The following is a 21405-nucleotide window of genomic DNA, read 5'->3' as shown; positions in this document are numbered from 1 at the left end:
AAAAATGTTGAGCCATGAAGCAATAAAGGCCAATCAGTCAACTATTAACAAAAATTGTTCCTCAAACCCAAATTTTATTATGCCAAATATGGTTTTAGAATTTGATAATATGCTGCTATTCCATTTGCTGATAACGTCTAATTGAAATGACGGGGTGTATTTATAAAAATTAGACGTTTTGCAAAAAAAAATAATCCTAGCGCTGTAATCAATTAAATACGAGGGTTAATGACTTAATGACTCAATATTTCAAAGGTATGAAAATTAGAGCATATCAAATTATCTAAAGATAAAACCATTTGCCGCTTGTGTGGGCATCGAAAAAAACCTATAATCGATATTGTTAAACATATTCTTATCTAAATATTATAAAACCAAGTATGCATAAAAACTTTGAATGTTAGTGCTAACTAGTCGTAAAGGAATTGGTTGATATTAATTAAAATTTCTTCAGCTTTTTAACTATTTGGTTTCTTTGCTGGTTGATGGTCGTAAAGAAATTGGTTAATATTGATTAAAATTTATTCAGTTTTTTAACTATTTGTTTTCTTTGCTGGTTTTGGTCGATTTTACCTGTATGCATTTTTTATTAAACTTCCTCCCGCTGCTTCTTGAGATAAATTGTTGTAGATTTATTTGTAAATTTTGCACTATGACTCATTATTTGCTGATAAGAAAGCCACTCTTATATCTATACTAATATATGTATATTTTGAAGGCCGTTTTATTTGTGTTCGCAAAGCATGAGAACGGCTGAACCGAATTCTTTGAAATTTCAGCCACTTACCGCACGCGTCCCAAGTATGGTTTTAGGCTATAAAAAATTCGACATATAAAGGGGGCGTGGCACCTCCCATACAAACCGAATTTTTCATACTGCATATCTCTGAAACTGTTAATGGTAGAATACTGCAACTTGGTATGGCGATATATTAAATCAATCGCAACCTCATGAAGATAAATTTGAGCTATTGGAAAAGGGAACGTGCCATCTAACATACAAACCGAATTTCTCATACTACGTATCTCTGAAAGTGGTTCATGGTAGAGTAATGGAGCTTGGTGTGGAGATATATAAAATCAATCGCATACTCATGAAGAAAAGTTGGAGCTATTGAAAAAGGGGGGCGTGGCACATCCCATACAAACCGAATTTTTATACTGCATATCTCTGAAAGTGTTTATGGTACAGTGTTGGAACTTCTTATGGAGATATGTATGTATATGAAATCAAGCCCACCCTCACGGGGAAAAATGGGGCTATTTGAAAAGGGGGCGTGAGGCCTACAAACATACCGACTTTTAGCTATCTTTGAATGTATTTATAATTCTTCTGTAGATGTGCTTTTGAGTGAAATCCTCCTAAATGGGTGTCCGGATTTTACCGAAATTTTTTGTGTGTTCGAGTGGGTCTCTGGATGGTTTAGTTTCAAAATTTAACCCACCTGTTGGCGCTTTAGTTGAGTTATTACTAAAAATCTTATTTATGGTCCGATTTGGCTAATATTTAAAATATGTATTGGTAATAGTAAGAACAATACCATTGCAAAAGAGTGCTGCCAAGTGGCGCTGTAACCGAGTTATTACTAAAAATAGCCACGTGAGAAAAGGTGCCGTGAATGTAAATTAAATCGACCTGTTGCACCATTGAGTATATCGTACTCTCCTGTGTTACGGTTAGCCCAATGGATGTGATTTTTCAATACTATTCTGCGTTCAAGCTTTTAAGGTATTTTGTCTGAAATAAGCATATGTATATTGCATTTCTGTAGAACCCCATTTTTAAATTGCCACCAACTATACTATAAAGCTTCTAGGACAGCTTCACTGCAGAACAGAATCATTGTTGCCGCCAGGAAGTGAAGATGAAAAAGTTTTTCAAATTTATTTCGTTGTGAGATTAACCGTTCTATGAAATGCTGCACAATTAAAGAATTTCAAGAACTTCTTCACGGGCATAACACTTTCGTTAGGTTATTTAAAGCGGCAAATGACCGCCAAACTATAATCTTAGCAGATGAATGTGCCAATGAATTGAAAATGTTGAACGAAAAAGTTTCAACATAAAAATAAAAATTTTGGGCGGGACGAAGTTCGCCGGGTCTGTTAGTAAGTAATATATGGACGCCAATTCACTTGTATCCTCGTTGTGGATTTGGATGATAAGTGGTCCTGGTCGATGGATTTAGGCTTATGGCAGCCATTTGACAGTTTCATAAAGTGAACATAGATGTCTACTTGTATTTATTTAGGAGGGTATTACCGTTCCACCGCTACCGATTAATCCTTGGCTAATTCGTTTGCTCTCTCGTTGCCTTGGATGTTCCTATGGCCGGGAAGCCATACAAGGGGAGTTGATATTAACTGAGTCACCGAGCATAGTTCCATCTCTCATTCTTTGACTAATCTAGAAATGGTTCGAGTAGATGATATAGCTAGGATTGCTGCAGGCTATTTGAATAAATCACCGCTCTTTCATTCCTGATACCCAGGGCTTCAGCCTGAAATATGCTGGCATGATTTTCCAACCACAGAGACCGATGGATTCCAAGCTCCTCTCCCTACATCGCAGCCGTACAGATCGCTTCTTTATCAGCAGTTTGGCCCCTTCTCCATTCCCTTATCGATGGAAACGGCACTAATACATTCAGAATAAGATCCAGGTATATTTTCCCTTCCCTTTTATCTTTAAGACCTGGTTTAAAAATATTTTTTTGTTCCATCTTATTATGATTACAAATTTAACAGGTTCAGAAAGGAACTATTAAAAAAGACTTATTAAACTCCATTGCAATCGAAGACTACTTAATGTCGAGTTTTACCCACTGGGATTCTGAGAGGCTAGTTACTGCCTGATGGCACGCCGTGAAGTCGAATTCGATACAATTTTATTTAAATGCAGCCATTGGAAGGGTTAAAGACTAACCGCACGTTCTCTTTTTTGCTGGGTACAGATGTCTAAGCATATACAATAGGGCGGGTTGATTTTTTTTTTTTAAATCGTATAGCAAAAACGTAAACTACATAAAATTCTAAGAAAATTCTCCGAAGATACCATGTATATAAAATAAAATCCTAATCCGCGCCCCTCGACTTGAAAATTTATATGGCCGCCTTTGCCAAAAAAATAAATGTTAGAAAAAAATAGGTTTTTCCAAAAAGAAATCGAATTTTCTGAATAAAATTGTTTAGTAAGGTAGTTCTTTTGCACTTTATATTTTTTCTACACTCAAAATTTATTTCACTAAAAATAATATTCACCCAAGTACGCAAATCAGAGGAGATGCAAATTGGGGTCAACTGCTATTTTGATAATTGATTATTTTGATTAGTCTCAAAACAAAACCTGTATTGCGTAAACTATAATATAATATAATAAAACATAATATATTTCAAAAAAAGAAAATAATTTTAGCGAAAGAAGAGGAAAAAAATTTTCAAGTCGAGAGGCGAGCACTAGGGTTTGATTTTAGACCCATGGTTTCTTCAGAGAATTTTCTTAGAACTTAATGTAGATTACTAATATACATAATTGTAAACCTCATTAAACTATAACTTCACGTGGTAAAATTTCGATACTTGTATCGAAAATGAGATTGACTACTAATAAAAAAAATGCGTGCTGCATAATATTAATATTTTATACATTTATCAATTTGTACAAATACGTGCGATATTTAAGTAGTTAAAAATTGAGCACATGGCATTTATCAGCTTTGTATGAAGTTTTTTTTTTTTGTTTTGATTGAAATGTCTGACGTGGTTGTCAAATTTCGCGTTGCACTGCAATAATTGATGTGAAAATAATCCATTACGTGAGGAGATAAATTGTGGCATAGTTGACCGGAAGGTGTTTTCAAGCTGATTATTTTCTAATGTTTGCAAAATTTTAGCAAACACATGTGCCGCGAATGAGTATTTGTCACTTTTTATGAATTATGCGAATGACTAAGATAATGTTTTTCCAGCGACTGAAGCAGTTATAAACCAGTAAACATACTTTATAAAAATTCTGGCCAAAAAGATAATTATGCATAAAGAAATAGACTAGGGAACGAAAAAATTTATTAGCATAACAAGTAGGTTTTGAAAAATACATATTTAATTACGTTTTATTTATAGTTTGAGTTTTAAGTAAATTTACTTTGTACCAATCTCTTCAAACAAAATTTGCGTTTTTTTTTGTTTTTATTCAAATTCAAGGATTTAAACGGCTGATTCTATTTCAATTAATTCAGGGTGAATGGTAATAATTTACCAAATTGGCAACCCTGCATACAATTCTGCTATCACTAACACTTTTTCTTTTATTTTCAGATCTAAATTCGTGAACTTTGCTGAAAACAAATAAAACAATTCAGGTACATTTGTTGCTCTTTTCAACAGGGACCGTAACGGTTACGATCTTTATATTAAAAATCATAATTTAACCGCTTAAATTGTATTTATATTTTTCCGAGCAAATTTAACCATTATTTTATGATTTTTTCGATCAGTTTTTTATCGGTAGTTTTGATCCTTTTTTTCGGTCATAGTATAACCGTTATTCAGATTTTTTTTACATCATAACGCTGTCCCCATCATAACGGTTAAAAATGATAAAAAAAAGAAACAAATCCTGAATTAATGATTATTTTTGATCGAAATTGTAAAACTCGATTATTCTTGATCGGAAGAATAAAAACAAAAATAGCGTTTTGCAATAATCTGAAAAATAAAATCTTGATATTTAACGCTTATTTTCGGTTCCTGTTTTTTAAAGATTTTTCGTTTAAAATTTATAATAAAATTTCATTCTTCTCTTATCCAAGGATCCAAAACTCACACTAAAAACAAAAGAAAGAAATGTAAATAAAATGCACAATCATAAATAATTTTTCGACTGAACTTTGAGCTAGACTTGCACCGGAGAAGTAGAATAATAAAAAGAAAACCATTAAAACTATTTATAAATTTTTGAAAATTAATAAAACTTTATCTTAAATACGAACATAAATAATTTTATAAATAAAAAATAATTGTATCAATGAGAGATATAAACAATAACTTATACCAAAGATAAACAATAAAAAATAAATTTAGAAAGCAAATAATTTGCAGAAAATATTCACCGAAAAAAAGCAAAACTTGTTTCTAAATAAAAACTGACAAAAATATAATTTATAGGAAACTAATATAAAAGTAATAAGTGATTAAAATACAAAACATAATTTTTTTTTAAATCTCTTAAAACAAATCAAATACCAAATACAAAAATCATTAAAAGCAAATAAATACTAATTGTCAGTAATTTTAAACAAAAAATAAATAAGCTTAGTTGTATGGCAAACAAGTCTTTAAAGAATTTGCTTAAAGTACTTCCATCGATAACAATTAAATTAATAAAATAAAATGCAAAAAATTTACGTCAGCTAATGGCAATAATAACAACTACAACTAAAAGAATAAAATTTGATAAAAATGTTTATTAAACAATTTAAAATTATTACCGAAAATATAATAATAACAAATTAAATCAAACAAATTAGTTTTTTTAATAAGTTCATAGTAAAAGCTATGTAACTACGTATTGTAAATTGCACAAGTAAATTAACAAACCAAATAAACTCTCTAAGCAAGGAAATTAAAATTTTAAATAATTTCAAAAATAATGAAATTCAATTTTTAATTAACTTCCAAAATAATGACGCACTAAAATTTTAATTAGAAATAAATTTGCACTCAATCAATAACATCGGCATATTGGTATTAATGGTGTCGAAGCGTCTGAGCTACACATACACTACACTACAACATCCCTTCAACAACACAAATACGACTACAACAACCGTTGCTGACGCACGCACACGCACCATACACGTAACACTCAGAGACGAAAAGATGGCGGTAGCAAGATCGATAAAAATGTACCTGACCATTTTTGTGGCGACCACCTGCATCTATATGGTACTGTATCAGTATCATTTGTCACGACAGCCGGAACCGCAGCAATATTTGAAGGTAAGTGGGGAAATATAATAAGGGTAAAAAAAGAAACCACAATAAATACATATGTATGTGAATGTGCGATATTTCATAAACATAAAAAGAAATAAAAAATAACTGTCGGTAAAATTGTAAAAAAAAAACTAATCTTCTAATCCTGTGAAGTGTGTGGAATACCAATATTCCAAAGAATTTAGCCACCACTAAAATTAGTTGTGAATTTTAGGAGAGTTCATGAATTTTACAAAGCAAAAAATACTATAAAAGAAAATCTTTTTTTATGAACTCAACTATCAACGACAAAATTCTTACAATTTAACTCAAAATATACTACGAAGTGGAAAATAATTTTTTTCATTCTAATTATACATACATATAGCTCTGAAAGGGTTAATAAATAGATTTAAAATTGTTGAATTTATTTCTCTAATTTCGAACTCAATTTAAACTTTATAAAAAAGCTTAGAATTTCACTGGAATGTTTTTCGTACATAGTAACGATATTTTGTTACCACGTTTCGATAGCAATATCAAAAACCATATCGATAATTAAATAAACGAGTAAATATATTATAGTAAATATTCATAAATAAACCAATATCGATAGACACAGAGCAGAGCAGATTGACACTTGTTCTTGTGTTTTTTTTTTTTTGGTTAAAAATGCCTTGGGGTTTTCGACATTAAATAAATTTAAGTTCAAACTGATTAAAGTTCATTAATGATTTCGGAAAAAAAATATAATAACGGGTTCGATAAATACATCGATAGTTTAAACGATATTGATAAATAAGTCAAAACTAATATCGTTAGGTATATGGGTTGTCTTATCGATAAATATTTCGATAAGATTTTTAAAAATAATATCGAAAGCTACATTGACGAATATATCGGCGAGGACCCACTCTACCCATTTTTAACCCATTGCTAGAGAGTCCTTATGAGTAATTGTTCAATTATCTACTAACGCTGGATTAGGGTCCCAAATATGCATACCTTACAATCTCTTTAGAAAAAGAAATCAAAATATCACAAAAAAATTTGCAAGGCGTGATAAAAAAAATGTTTAAAAAATAATTTAAAAAAAAATAGTTATGTGTATTATTTAGAAAATATTTGTAAATACATTTTTTATTAATTTTGTTCTATTTAGTTTAAAATAACTTTTCGCGTTAAGAACAATTTATACAGAAAATTGAATAGATAAACTCTTTTAATATCAAAAGAAACTATTTTTTTTAATTTTTTCTTGGTAAGAACTAATAGAAAAAAATTCATTTGTAAAAGTTTACTTTTGCCTATGAACAAAATATTAAATGTCAAAAAAATGTTTACACAAATTTATTTTGACTGAAAAAAATTAAAAACAGCAAAACTATTATAATAAAAGTACACTAAAAATAAATAACAATATTATAAGATAATTCAATTTGAATTTTTAAAAAAAGGTCTTTATTTATAATATTAAATATCAAAAAAAAAATGGTATGAAATATTCCGATGAAAATTTTATTTTATTAAAAAACATGTATATCGTTTCTTTCGAAATTTTAAAAATGTTTGAATTCGTCTGCGAAAACAGATATTCTTAATATATATTAAAAAAGTACTTATAAAAGATTACCTTTATGTTTTTTTTTTAACTTCACAAGTTAATGGCCCTTAATACTTTCACTAAATTTGTTTACAAAATTTCTTTAGCGAATATCGATATGTTTTTATTAAAAAGAAAATAATGATTTTGTTTGATTTATTTAAGAACTCGTTTGAGAAATAAATTGAGTCGTTCCTAGAGTTGTTATTACATATTTACAAAAGTAATATTTGCAAAAAAAAGCACCTTTAAGGAATGAGCCCTCACCATTGGAAAGTAGTAGAAATATTTCCAAACAAAATTGAAGTGTATATTATTAGTGAGAGAAATTTTTAATAGAAATAAATTCTTTTTAAATTTTAGCGCATCTACCTTAAAAATACTTATGTCGTAGAAAACTCTTTAATTAATCCATATCAGCACACTTTTGACCCCTCAATTTCTGATAGTTAATCAAGTTTTCTAGCAATATCGCGTTTTTCTTCCACTTACCTTGAAATACCAGTTCAATATAAAATGTTCCATTAAGCGTACCTTTACTTCTGTTTCCAAACCGTCGTTATCAACTTTCCACACTTAAGTACTTTTCCTTATTTTCACTACCCCCTCTCTCTCTCTCTGCCTCTGCAACCGTAGCTCAACTCCCTGTTACACGTACTTTTCCTAACATCATACACACATACACACATACATATGTATGCACTCGTACCAGTATACACACTTGCATTCATCCATTCGTTCATTCATTCCCGTCTTTCGATTTTTCCAGAATAAAGATATCTCACCCGAAGCGGATGCCGTTGCTATCGCGAGAAAATATAATTCATTATTATGGTCACCAATGTCGTTGTTTAGTGCCCGACAACCACAACAACAACAAATACAGCAACAAAAACTACAAACATCAGGCGAACAAGCGCAACAATCAATCAGCGAAAAGCAATCAAATGCAACTACCTTTACAACTACCCGACGCGCAACAGAGCACAACGTTGTGGCTGCACAAGCGGATACAGCAGCCGCACTTGCATCGCCGCTATCATCACCATTACAGGCCACAAAAACAACAACACTTAGTTATCATACATTAAACTCATCTTCATCTTCAGCATCAGACTCAGCACGCTCACCCCCATCATTAGCCTTATCAGCAGCCCCAGCTGTGGTGGGCCCCCCAATTACATCGAAAGCAGCAGCAGCAGCAGCAGCAGCAGCGGCATCGTCTCATTCCCTCGTCGGCCAGCAACGGCATTTGATTACACGAAATGATATAGTGGTTGACATTTCCAAAAGGCGCGCACAACTGCTAACTAGTAATGCGAATGGCACGACAACAACGACAACAACAGCAAAGCGGTCATCAGCTATAGCGCGTGCACAAAGCATTGCTGCTGCTGCTGCTGCTGCTGAGGGTGTTGCTGCGGCTAAGACATCGCAGGCGGCTATGGCGTATACAATCTCCTCGCTGCGTCCAGCTGTTGGTGGAACATTTGCCAAAGGCACAAATCCATTACCCGTAAATACCGTTTTTTGCTCTTTTATTACCCCGCCTACCACGCTTGCAAAAAAAAAACAAAAACTTGCATGCCGTATGGAGAAAGCAAAAAATAATTCTTAATTGCCATTTGCTTGCTGTTGCTTGAGCTTTAGCTTTTACTTTGATTTATTCTTTGACTTTATTTGAGTTGCTCGGTAGCGGTATTTTGCATGAATGTTAGTGCTTTTTCTTTTGTAGTATGTATTTAGTGGAGTGGTTACACCGACTCTTTTGCATGCTTCGTATTTAACATATTTAAAATAAATATTTACTAATTTGTGTGCTGTGGTTTTTTAAAAATATGGAAAAATTTATTGTCTAATAATTACGCGTAAACAAAATTAGGAGTTGTACACTTACATACATATGTACATATGTAATATGAAGAAGTATGGTTCAGGCAACTTCGCAGGTTACGTATACGCGGTGTAGTCAAGAGTACTCCACGCTAAATTTTTTAAGACTTGTTAACCGTAATACTTAAAACTGTATACAATTAATGAATCCTTGTAATGAATCCTTGTTAGTAGCAGTTAAATTAAAGCTTAAACTATTTATTTGTGTTTTATGGTGGAATAATTGCATTTGCGCTTGTAGCCATTTTAATGAGAAAATTTTATGAAAATTCAAACAAATTTATTGCTGCAATTTCGGTGGTAACCACATTTCCACCCTTTCGTCACGGCGATTTGAACCGTGGCACTCAGCTAAGTAAAAGAAAAAATTCGTAGTTGGAAAATATGAATCACTTATAGTAGGTTTGTTCTGAAACAGCTAGAAATTTTTAAATAATCGCTTCTAACCTTTTGCTATTCATAACCATATTAAAAAAACTGTAGCAGGTAATGAAGATTTTTTAATTTTTCAATTAAAAACAGTTTGCATTTGGAGCCGGTACACATACATATGTACGTATATAGTCATGTGAAAAATAATAGGGATACGGCATTTTTACCACTTTTGGCTATTTTTCCTTTGTGTGTTAATGTTAATTATATTTTTTATAGAAATTTAGATTTTTTATAGAAATTTCAAACTTTCTTGAAAAATTCACCAAAAATTTGCAACCACAAAAACCTTTTTTACTAAGCCAATACTCTTTTGTACTATTTTTGTAAGTATTTTTGTCTTGTTTGATAATTAAATACAATTTTCCAAACAGGTGGCAGCCCTCCTCAAAAATAAACTTTTCCAAACCTCTTATATCTTGCCTTTTATGTTAAGGTTTAGCAAATTATGACGGTGACATTCACAAGCAATTTCACACTTAAATAAGCAAAGTATAACAATTGCAATTGTTATTAAATTTACTTAGAATTCCTTGAATATGAAAATCTTGACCCAATTTCTTAGGAGCATGTGTATACATAGACCGTACTACAAACAAACAAAAAAGTTTATGCAATGCTATTTGGAAGCAAATTTTTTTTTCTGAAACGTTTGGATGATAAAACTAAGATTTGGTGCATAGATCGATGTGTCATGCATAAAAATGTAAACTGGCGGCCCTACCAAAGAAAAAAATTCCTTTTTTCGGAATTTCCTTGCAAAAACATTTTAGATTCTGGGGCACACGGCGAACTTTTTTTCTGTTACGGTCTGATGAACATACCTGCGTTAAGCTGAGAAGCGAAGTTTAAAAAAAAAAAAATCGAATAAGAAATTTCAATGATATCAGATCAACATAGACGTAACCAGGATGCGCTCAAATTATAGAACGCCAATCACAAAATTTTTGATTAAGCGCTGTTTTGTTTTTCAAATTGTTCTTCTTTTTGATTCAGAAATGTTCCTAGAGCATCCAGATGCACTTGTAAGCAAAATTTAAATTTTAAACAAAAATGTCGCGGTAAGGAAGTTTTTATCACCCAAACGCTTCAGACAATAAATTTGTTTCCAAATTGCGTTGCATAAAACTTAAGACAGTGGTGCACAGCGAACTTTTTTTGTTTGCTTGTCATACGGTCTGATGTATACACATGCTCCTAAGAATTTGGGTCAAGATTTTCATATTCAAAATATTCTAAGTAAATTTAATAACAATTGCAATTGTTATACTTTGCTTATTTAAGTGTGAAATTGCTTGTGAATGTCACTGTCATAATTTGCTAAACCTTAACATAAAAAGCAACTAAATAAATACCTACGTATGTACATACATATGTACATTCAGACGTGCATACAACTAATAGGTAACTATTAATACACGGAATAGTTACTTGAATAGACAAATACAAAAAAAATGCATAGCAAGTGCAATCAAGTGCAAAAATTTTGTGCAAATGAATGTATGTAGGTATGCATATATGTAAGTATGTACTAGTATGTCAGTAAGTAGTCACAAGTGCACACGATCTTTGATTGCTGCATAGTTAGTATGAAAGCTAAATAGTTGAGCCAAAGAATGATTTACATTCATACGTGTAATTTCCAATTTGCATGCGCCTAATTTGAAAATTGCGTATTTGCAAATTGCACTTGGAATATGTACATATGTATTTGTTTACATAAGCATGCACAGATATGGGTATACATTGAATGCATGTAAATACATACTAACATATTTACATATGTAGGTATTTACGTATGTAGTTAAATGCAGTTGTACAAACGTAGCGACATTCAACATGGATTGCATGTGCACTGCATTTCGGAAATTGTTTATTGAATTAGTTTAGCTTAAACAATACATACATACACTTGTGGTCAGCTGATTAAGTTAAGTGACATTTTGATCAGTTTTGGTTATTTTTCCTTTGTCTCTTAGGTTAAAGTGCAAGTCTCAAGGCCCAAGAAAATCACTTTCATTTTTAATAATTTTTTTGGCTGACGGTGTTATGCATTTTCTCCCTTATAAAGTATGCTCGACAATTACTTCTATTATAATGCCTAGCACCGTCAGCAAAAAACCAAAAAATATAAAAAAATATTAACCTACTAAAATTTAATGGGTATGCAATTACCTATAATTTTTCCAAATTTTTTTAATGAAAAGTTTAAAATTTTTGGATGTAATTGTTAAAGTTTGTTGAATTTTTATAATTTTTCTACGAAGTTCAAAATGTGGATTTACGTGGTGCTGGTTAGTAATTGCCAGGCTTTTATTAAAAAAAAATTATAAACATTAATAGACGAAAGATAAATAACCCAAACCGGTGAAAATGCCACTTAACTTAATCAGCTGAACGCAAGGGTATATATATCTAAAATAAATAAGCGAAATCGTTTTAAAACATATTAACATTTGTTATTTATGAAGGAATAATTGTTAAGACTAAGTAAATACCAGACTAATAGAAAGCAAACAAATGTAGTAAGCTTATAACTATGATAATTTTGAGAAAGGAATAAAGGATGTTTTTTCAAGTACTGTTGCACTTTGGATTGAAATAAAATGGTGAGCTTACATAATTTAAACTGAAAATTGACTTTATTAAAAAGATGATTGTATGCCATTAGTGTTTGAATATTATTTGGGGTATGTGGGCGCCGTTACTGGCTCGAAGTCAGATTTGCAAGCACTGGGGGTCATATCTCGTCAATGGTTCACAGAATGTTCTCGTCAAATTCACTCAAAATTGTTAGCATAAACTAATGGCTTCACATATTCCCAGACGAAATGAAGCGCCTTGGCAAACCTACTTTTTTAATTTCGCATGACCCGTTCAAACAGACACTCTTACGCAGCAAGTCTGGCAACTGGGTTTCAACTCACCACAGTCTTTGGAAGCCAATTGTCAATTCTGGCAACTATCTTGAAAGCTGCTATCGAGTTTTTAAAAAATTAATTTAAATGGAAAAAACATACATATTTTTCTTTTCAAATCAACTTTTGATTGATAAATAAAAAAATAAATAAATTTAAAAAATGACAATGAAAAAAAAAAATATTTTTAAAAATTAATTGAAATAAAAATAATAATTTTTTTTCTGCTTTAAACAATAAAATCTGGAAATTAAATCAGAAAAACAAAAAATTTTTACAACAAAGGAGAAAATATTACTTAAAAATTAAGAAAAAAAATGTATATTTTTACTTTCAAACCAAGTAAAAAACAAGATCCTATATATTAAATGAAACAAAAAATATATTTTCTTTTTTAAACAATAAAAAATAAAAACTAAAGGAAAATAAAATTAAAAAAAGAAAAAACATTTAATTTCAAAAAGAACAAAACTAAACAAGTTCCTAAAAATTAAATAAAACATTCAAAAAAATTAAATATAAAAAAATTTTAATTCAAAAAGAAAATATATATTGCAATACTTTTCTTAAAATTAAATGGAATTAAAAAAAAATTATTTTTCTATTTAAAAACTAAAAGAAATTTAAATTAAAAAATAAAACAAAATTTAAAAAAAAATCTTCGCCACAGGTGGTGAATGAGAGACCTTATTTTCTAAGACTTTCTAAGAACAACTAAAGTCTTTCGAACTATCTTGCCATCTGTATTTCATTTGTCTTACGAAAGACTTTACACTATCTTTGCCAGAATTGACCTATTTGCTTCCTTCCGGTTCTCTTTGTAAAAAAATTTGGTGTTTTTCAATTTTTCTCTCCTACGTCCTCACTTAGTGAAAATTGCTTTGCGAATAAGCCGATTTTGCCATTTACAACGCAAGCGGCTTGATCAATCGGCAATATGGCTTCCGGAAAAACAAAAAATTTTAATTATGCCTAAAATTTTCCTCAATTGGTTTGTCAAACCTTCAAACAGCGCCATACACAACGCAAAATGTTTTAAGCTAATGGCTAAGGGAAATTTTGCTTCGTTCGTCAAGCCACTTGTGTGGTTTATTCTCTCTTTATTATTTTCCTGATTAAATGGCTAACCTAACTGAGCACAATTGATAATAGCGTTGCCAGATCTGACCAATTCGTGAACATTCAATTACTATCGGAAAATCTAACCTCAAAAAAACACCCTTTAGCTTTATTTGTGTCTTCTTACCCATATTCCAAGATAAATATAATTTTTCCCATTTATTTTTTAGACTAAGTCAGACGGTTGGGTATTTGCCGAACAATTGGGGAAAATTGGTAGCGCCATGAACAAAGTATTGGCCATTGTCCCAATCATAACAAACAGGTTTTAAGGCTGGGTCAGATTAAAATTTGGTGTGAATTGTTAGCAACAATCGTGGGATGGAAAAATATTTGCTTTTCCAAATCTTAACAAAATTTTTTTTTTACGTTTGTCAGTGATCCCACATTTTTTTTTTTTTTTTGCTTTTACGCTTCGCCAAAATAGTTTATATGTATGTAGGCGTGCTTTCTTTTACTTTCTTTACTTCATAATTTGCAAAATTTTTTTTTTTATTATACTACTTTTATTTTACTTTTTCTTTCTTTAGACAAAATGTTTTTCTTACACTTTGCCATTTTATTGCGCGCTGCTTGCTTTTATAGCGGCTCAACTAATTTGCATAATTTTCAATCAAAAAATGTTGCAAAATTTATACGAGTCACTAACTAACCAACCACTAACCTTCAGTAGGACTATTGGCGGCGAAAAATTTGTATATTTAGCTTACTAACACATAAACGCAAATAAAAAATGTTATACAAACATACATACTTTTCCATGCATATGAAATATGAAAAGCACTTAAGCAACTTTTTTTCGCCTTTCGTTTTCCTACAACAGCCACCACTCTACATCGTTACGCCAACCTACAAACGCGCCGAACAATTGGCGGAATTGACGCGGCTCGGCTATACCTTGAAGCATGTGCCGAATTTATTGTGGCTCGTCATAGAGGATGCGAATCGAACATCGCCGCTGGTGTTGCAGACGCTTAATCGCATTGGTGTGCCTTATGAATATTTTTTGGGTGAGTAAAATTCACTTACAGATATCTAAGTACTCATACACATATGCACATAAAGTGCTTAAGTATATATATATTTACACCCATTCGTTCTTTGTCGCATTTTTATGCAATTATTATTTTTCCTTTTTGGCCGCACTTGATTTATTTGCCTACATTTTCACGGTCACTGCGGCATCATACGAAACGTCGTCGCCGCTGTTGCGCTGATTGTGGCAAATGTTTTGCCTTTGGCATCGCCCCAGCGACAGCATCTCCATTAATGTTCTCCAATTTGATTCTATAGAATTTTATTTTTGTTTTCATCACTGATTTTTCTTTTTAACTTTTTCAGCACCCATGCCGGAGCAGTATAAAACAAAAAAGACTAAGCCACGTGGTGTTTCGAATCGCAATCGTGGCTTGGACTATATACGCGCGAATGCGACTAGTGGCGTCCTCTATTTCGCCGATGATGACAACACTTATGACATCTCCATTTTTGAGCAGGTGAGTTATGCATAGAGCAGATGATGAAGCCGTTTTTTTTTTGTTAGACTTTGACCAATTCAATTCAATTTTATCGCCTGAATATTGTACCACGAGTGTTTTTCATCTAGAGTTTTAGGCATCCAAAAAGTTTATTCACTCGCTGTTGTATGAAGGGCTTTCAGAGAAATTATCTGATACAAATCTGTTTTTAACCCGCTCTCTTGGAACTCGGCTGTACTGAGACTTGAACTTGAAAGACTTTGCGTAAAATCGTTCTAAATAGTCGTGGGATATAAAATATTGAGCACAAATCTTGCTGAGGAAGTCTTTGTCGCACAAATTCAGAATAAAAATATATTTTGAGGGCTCATAATGCTTCTGGGAATTGTTTTAACTTTAGCTAAACAAAGCAAGGCAGCTGAGAGGAAAGTGCTGAGCTTATTTCACTTCATCGTCCTCCAAACCTCCGCGCCCATTGAGGTCGGAGACGATGCTTCTAAAGCATACCGAATGAGTTCCTATCAGTGATGTGTGGCTCCGAGTACTTATAGAAGCTGCTCCGGTCCTCAATAAAGTGGTAACGGAAAGAACAAAAGATTTTAAAAAGGTTTTACAAAAATTCAATTTCTTTTTATATTTTTGTTATAAAGTAAAGTAAAGAAACTAAGTAAATATATTATGTTCATTCATGCCTTAGTTGATATTTGCGTTATAGAAAATTTATAAAAATAAAATACATTTAATTAAATTTAAACACTAAATTCAAAGGAACAAATTTTGTAGGTCAACTCAGAACTTAATATTATGTAAACAAAGTAAATTTCAAGTCTGTAGCATCAAAAACAACGAGTTGATCCGTCAGATCGGGTTTATGGCGGCTATATGGCAAATTTTCCGAACCGAACAAAATTTGATAGGTCAACTCAGAACTCTATAATACATATCTTCATATTTAGACTTTATGCTGAAACGATAAATTTTTTGCCCATAGTGTAATGTTCTTCTGTAGGATCCGTTTTCCTTTATTTTGGAATGGTTTTCAGTTCTTTACTTATTACCACGCTTTCTTTTTAAATTACTCTGAAATAAATTTCCATTTCTTCCAGAACCGTTTTCGGTTCTTTTGGATGCGAATATCGGTCCATTGGAACGTTTTTTCGGTTCTTTTGGAATCTAGTTTCGGTTCTTCCAGAACTGTTTTTCGATTCTCTTAGAATCGAGTTTCGGTTCCGTTAGAACCGTTTTTCGGTTCTTGTAAGGACCAGACCGGTCGGTTCTCTAAAGGACCCGTTTTCTCGGTTCGGTACATCTGTCAAAACTCCTGTAGTCATAACGAATTAACGTTAGGTTGTTTGAGAAGCTCCCTACAGTCCACCACCAGCCGAAATAACCTTGAAATGTTGCAGGTTGAGCGCAAAGTTAGATAACTTCGAGGGTCCAACTTCATCAGTCTTGAAGTCACCATCAGTTTCGCTGTGCTCTGGTTGCGTGGCTACCGACAGAGATAGCTGAGGCATTGCCTATGCAGCTTTGACAACAAGAAATCCAAAAACCCTGATTTGGCCGTGGCTAGCTTCTCTCATTGGTATTAGGCTGCCTTCTTTATCGCGGCAACCTCTGCTTGAAACACGATCCAGAAGTCTGGGCATGAGTTTGAGTTTTTTGAAAAGTTTCTAACAAGCGCTCCTCTATCTTGTTTGTCCAACTTCGACCCAACCCTGAACATGTTTACTAGACCTCTCTCTCAGTGGCTTCCTTTCCGTCGCTCACACCTTGAAGGGATATGTGCAGGAAAAAATCTGTTCCCAATTAGCATCAGTAAGCACCGGTCATATTTTTCAGATTTAGAACTTAAGCTTTCAAAGATCGTTGAGTGCCCATACGACAACTTAAAAGATAACCCGGTGCTCCTTGTTCTAATCTTATAATGGAGAGGACAGCGGGTGTCTGGGCGGATATGTGTACGGGTACTAACTATGTCTAAACAAATCTTTAGATATCTCAACTGAGAAAGTCCTGCGTCTTCTTTGGCCGGGTCTAGAACTCCTCTGCAGGCAGAAGAGTAGGAAAGAAGTAGCCATATGTTAAGCTAACCAGGCAGTAGGCGGTGATTTCGGAATTTAGTTTATAATTTTATGAATTGAGGCATTTTTAGAAAGCTAGAATATTTACTTCAATTAAAACAAGTTGGCGGTAGCCACTTTTCCTCCAAAGATCGATTAGTGATGCACTCTCCAATGAATGTTCTTCGGACTGCCTGATGATTTTATATAAGCAACCAGTCGGCAATTTGAAAAGCACTTCTTAATAAACGTTTTCAGATAGAGCTATTAAAAAAAAGAATTCGCTTTGGAAGTTTTATTAGAAGAACTTCTCTTAACTAACCCTAAATTCGGAAAGCAAATAAAAAGGAGCGTTTCCAAAGAAAATAAAGAAAAGAAGTGGAGGAGGCACTGAAATTTATACTGGCTCATTATTTTTTGCTATAAATTTTCATCTTATAAGGGAAGCTGTAGCAGAAAGCATGGAGACGCTGGCCATTCTCTACATAATAAAGAATCTGATCTTGTAATACCGCCTAAATTTCGACAAAGCTGCACAGCAACCATCCCGAGTTTGGGATGTACCAAATAAATATAGGACTTTCCTCTATCGAGTCTGAGCCAAAATTATGTGATGCTCTACAGGTTGCTTCTGAAGCCCATCTTTTGTTTGCCAACTCCGCAAAGATGGGCTGAGAAATAGCCTATAAGATGACCTACTTCGTAGGAGAAAATTATAGCAGACACAGCTCGGCTGAACTGTTTCTTGCCTTATGGGTATTAACTATTAACTATGTTTAAGAGCGTCCATAAATAATTGCTTCTGCAGGTTGATTTCCCCATCAGGGTGAGAAGATGATATATTTTGGAACGAATATCCGTCATCCCTTGTCAAGTTTTATTTAGACACAAATCAGTTTCGGCATTGTGCCGTCTTCAGTGTAATTTTTTCTATCGAAAAGTGACGACGTTTAAAAAGACAATACCGGAATGACCCAGACTTATATTTGCTTAAGGACTGTCACTCCAGCGTCACTGCCAAAAATGTTTTGGAACATTTTTATGCCCATAGATAAGTGATTCTGCAAGCTATATGTATTTATAAATTCATCTTCTATGGTCGTATTCTGCATTGTATACTACTTGGACTGTATACTTTGTTGTTACTTGTTGTTACACTATTTGTATTCATCACACATTTACTTTCTTTCTTTCTTTTCACAGATGCGCTACACGAAAAAGGTTTCAATGTGGCCTGTGGGTCTGGTCACCAAGTATGGCGTGAGTAGTCCCATTATACGCGATGGCAAGATCACTGGTTTCTACGATGGTTGGATAGGTGGACGTAAATATCCTGTCGATATGGCTGGATTTGCGGTTAGCGTGAATTTCTTGCATGAGCGGCCAGCAGCAAAAATGCCTTTCAAACCGGGCTATGAAGAGGATGGTTTCCTGAAAAGTTTAGCGCCACTAAATTTGGCGGATATCGAGCTGTTGGCATCTAATTGCACGGAGGTAATTTTGAATGTATACATGAAAGTAGTTTTTTTCTTAAGTAGTTAAGTAGCTTTTATTAAATAAAAAATTGTATTGCTTACAGATTCTCACATGGCATACACAAACAAAAAAGAATGCAAATGCTACAGCGTTGAATGTGACATTGTATGGCGATACGAATTTAGCCAGGCTGGATAAAGTTTTAGTGCGTACGTAACTTATCATCAAAACTGAACATAAGTAAGCGGGTGTAATGTAAGCTAAGCTGCCGCAAGTTGGCGCAATCGTGGCGTGTGGCAGAGATGCTTTTGTAAAGCAGCAAAATTGTAAGCCTAACTAATCGCTTTCAAATAGGAGAGAAAGCTTTATGCTGCACTTCTATGCTGCATGTCCTGTAAAAATTTATATAAAACAATATTATTTAATAAGAATGCGAAAATTTCAACAGATTTCGGAAAGTGCGATTTTATAAAAGAAAAAGAGTGAGCACAAAAAAGGCATAAATTATGTATTAGCAATAATATTAGTTAGGCGCTTTAAAGTTGTACATACACACAAGTATTTTTTACATGCAATTTGTTATAAGAGAGTATTTGTATGTATCAATTGATGTTATACCACCAAAGCATATTTAGTCATTATATTTAAATGAGTTTAGCGCAGAAGGAGAGCGCAATCGCAATGATTAGCCTGTCAGGGAGTAATCGATTTATTAGGATACCTAAAACTTAGTTGTGAGCCATTTGTTAGCAATAATTTTCTTGGATTTTCATGCTCATGTGCATACATATACATATTTATATATTTTAAGCTATTATTATTAGCCTTAAGTTTGTATCGAGTAGTCTCCTCCAAACTCATTAGAGCTCAAATTTCCCAAGTATTTTGTAAGAAACTAAACATTTTATAAGGATATACAAGGTCTAAGGCAAAATTGTTTAAATAATTTTTCATTGAAATTTGTGTTTCGTTGTTTAAGCACCGTTAGTTAGCTTAGTACAAATTGTATTGTTTTTAAAATATATTTAATTTTCCTATAAAATAAAAGATTTTATGTTATAATTTTTGAGTAATATTTGAGAATTTCACGTTTTTTTTTTTTGCTTGTTTATAAAATGGAAGTGTTCCATGGCACAAAAAATAGAGGATTATATAAAATACTTAATAAGTCTTAAATACATACATATATACATAAGGACGACGCCGACTAAAATTATCTGTCATAGTTTTTTTTTCCATATCACACTTCTGCTGAGAAATATCTCTGGCGGTACTTGTGTTATCGAATCCAATACCAACCAACTCATCAATATCCTTAAAAACTCGAAATTGAATGTCCGAACGCGCGAGATAATCAATCTCATTCGAACGCTCAAATTGCTCTGTTGCTCTGATAGTATCATGCGTTTTTTTTAGCGAAGAATTCGCTGCCAAAAAAAAGCACTCTCATTAGAAAATACGTATTTGTTCGACGACATAGTAACCGTAGCCTTAAACGACTTAACACCGACCTGAGTATTGACCAAAAGAGAGATTCAGGTAAATAGAATGTGTCACATGAACGATAAAAGGCAAATCGGCGTTTAAAGTACATAAACGCGCATCGTCCTTCTGCAAAAACGCGTAACTGAGATTTTTGCCAAAAATTGGTTTTGCTCACACAAGCAAAACAGAACCATTTTGAAATATGAGTGTTTTTACTAGAAAATAATATATGAAACCTCACATACGCGGTTTTGTACTTTAAACGTTCTGACTATACTAATGAAAGATTCACACCCCTATTGCGAATGTCGACTGGTAGTTAAATAGACTTCACTCGATTGAGTCGATTATATTTTATTTTTGTATTACAAATTTTCATTGACAAAAATTTGCTCTATTGTGAATGGTCAGCAAAGCTGATCGCTGTTTGGGTCTTTGATTTTTGCATTTGTAATTTGTTTGATTTGCATTAGTTTAAAAATAATTGGATTAATTTCAAAATAATTTAAATAATTTCAAAATAATTGCTTTAAGCAAAAACCTAATACAAATTGATAGTATTGACCTGTGGTTTACTGATGATGAGGATGAAGTTGAAGCTGCTAAATTAATGGAGTTAGCAAAAGCAAGGAGGAAGTTGAGAGATTCAACTAATCCATTGGAGTTGGAAGAGCAAATTTATGTGAGTTTTATATACTACAGTGGCGGTCAAATATTTATGAAGGGTGTTTCGTTTTTAATATTTACAGTGTTTTTCAAGCTAAATTTTTTCATGATTTAACAAAAATTATATAAATCACAGTTTCAAACTTTATAAAGTATTTGAAAAATTCGAAAAATTGGTATCTAAATTTCGAGCCTTTTAACAAGAATTTATAGAAAAAAAAACTCTCGTAAAATAAGTACGGCTAGAAAAATCGCATTGATTTTTAATATTTTTTTTACGGCGTCAACGTCAGTTT

At 32.6% G+C, this 21405-nt stretch overlaps 1 protein-coding gene across 1 annotated transcript; it reads left to right on the top strand.

Annotated features, from left to right (window-relative positions):
* The first annotated feature begins 5656 nt into the window (after positions 1 to 5656).
* LOC118739137 (galactosylgalactosylxylosylprotein 3-beta-glucuronosyltransferase P-like) lies at positions 5657 to 19945 on the top strand. The gene is made up of 6 exons (XM_036470302.1): positions 5657 to 6000; positions 8349 to 9095; positions 14765 to 14951; positions 15283 to 15437; positions 18686 to 18976; positions 19062 to 19945. The coding sequence occupies exons 1-6, from the start codon at positions 5752 to 5754 to the stop codon at positions 19173 to 19175; spliced, it is 1743 nt and encodes a 580-aa protein (XP_036326195.1). The 5' UTR covers positions 5657 to 5751; the 3' UTR covers positions 19176 to 19945.
* Positions 19946 to 21405: the final 1460 nt, after the last annotated feature.

This window comes from Rhagoletis pomonella, unplaced genomic scaffold, assembly GCF_013731165.1.
Source record: "Rhagoletis pomonella isolate Grant_MI unplaced genomic scaffold, Rhpom_1.0 Rhpom_scaffold_00005, whole genome shotgun sequence".
NCBI lineage: Eukaryota > Metazoa > Arthropoda > Insecta > Diptera > Tephritidae > Rhagoletis > Rhagoletis pomonella.
Note: the sequence above shows the minus strand (reverse complement) of the source record. Positions and strands in the feature narration are given on the sequence as shown.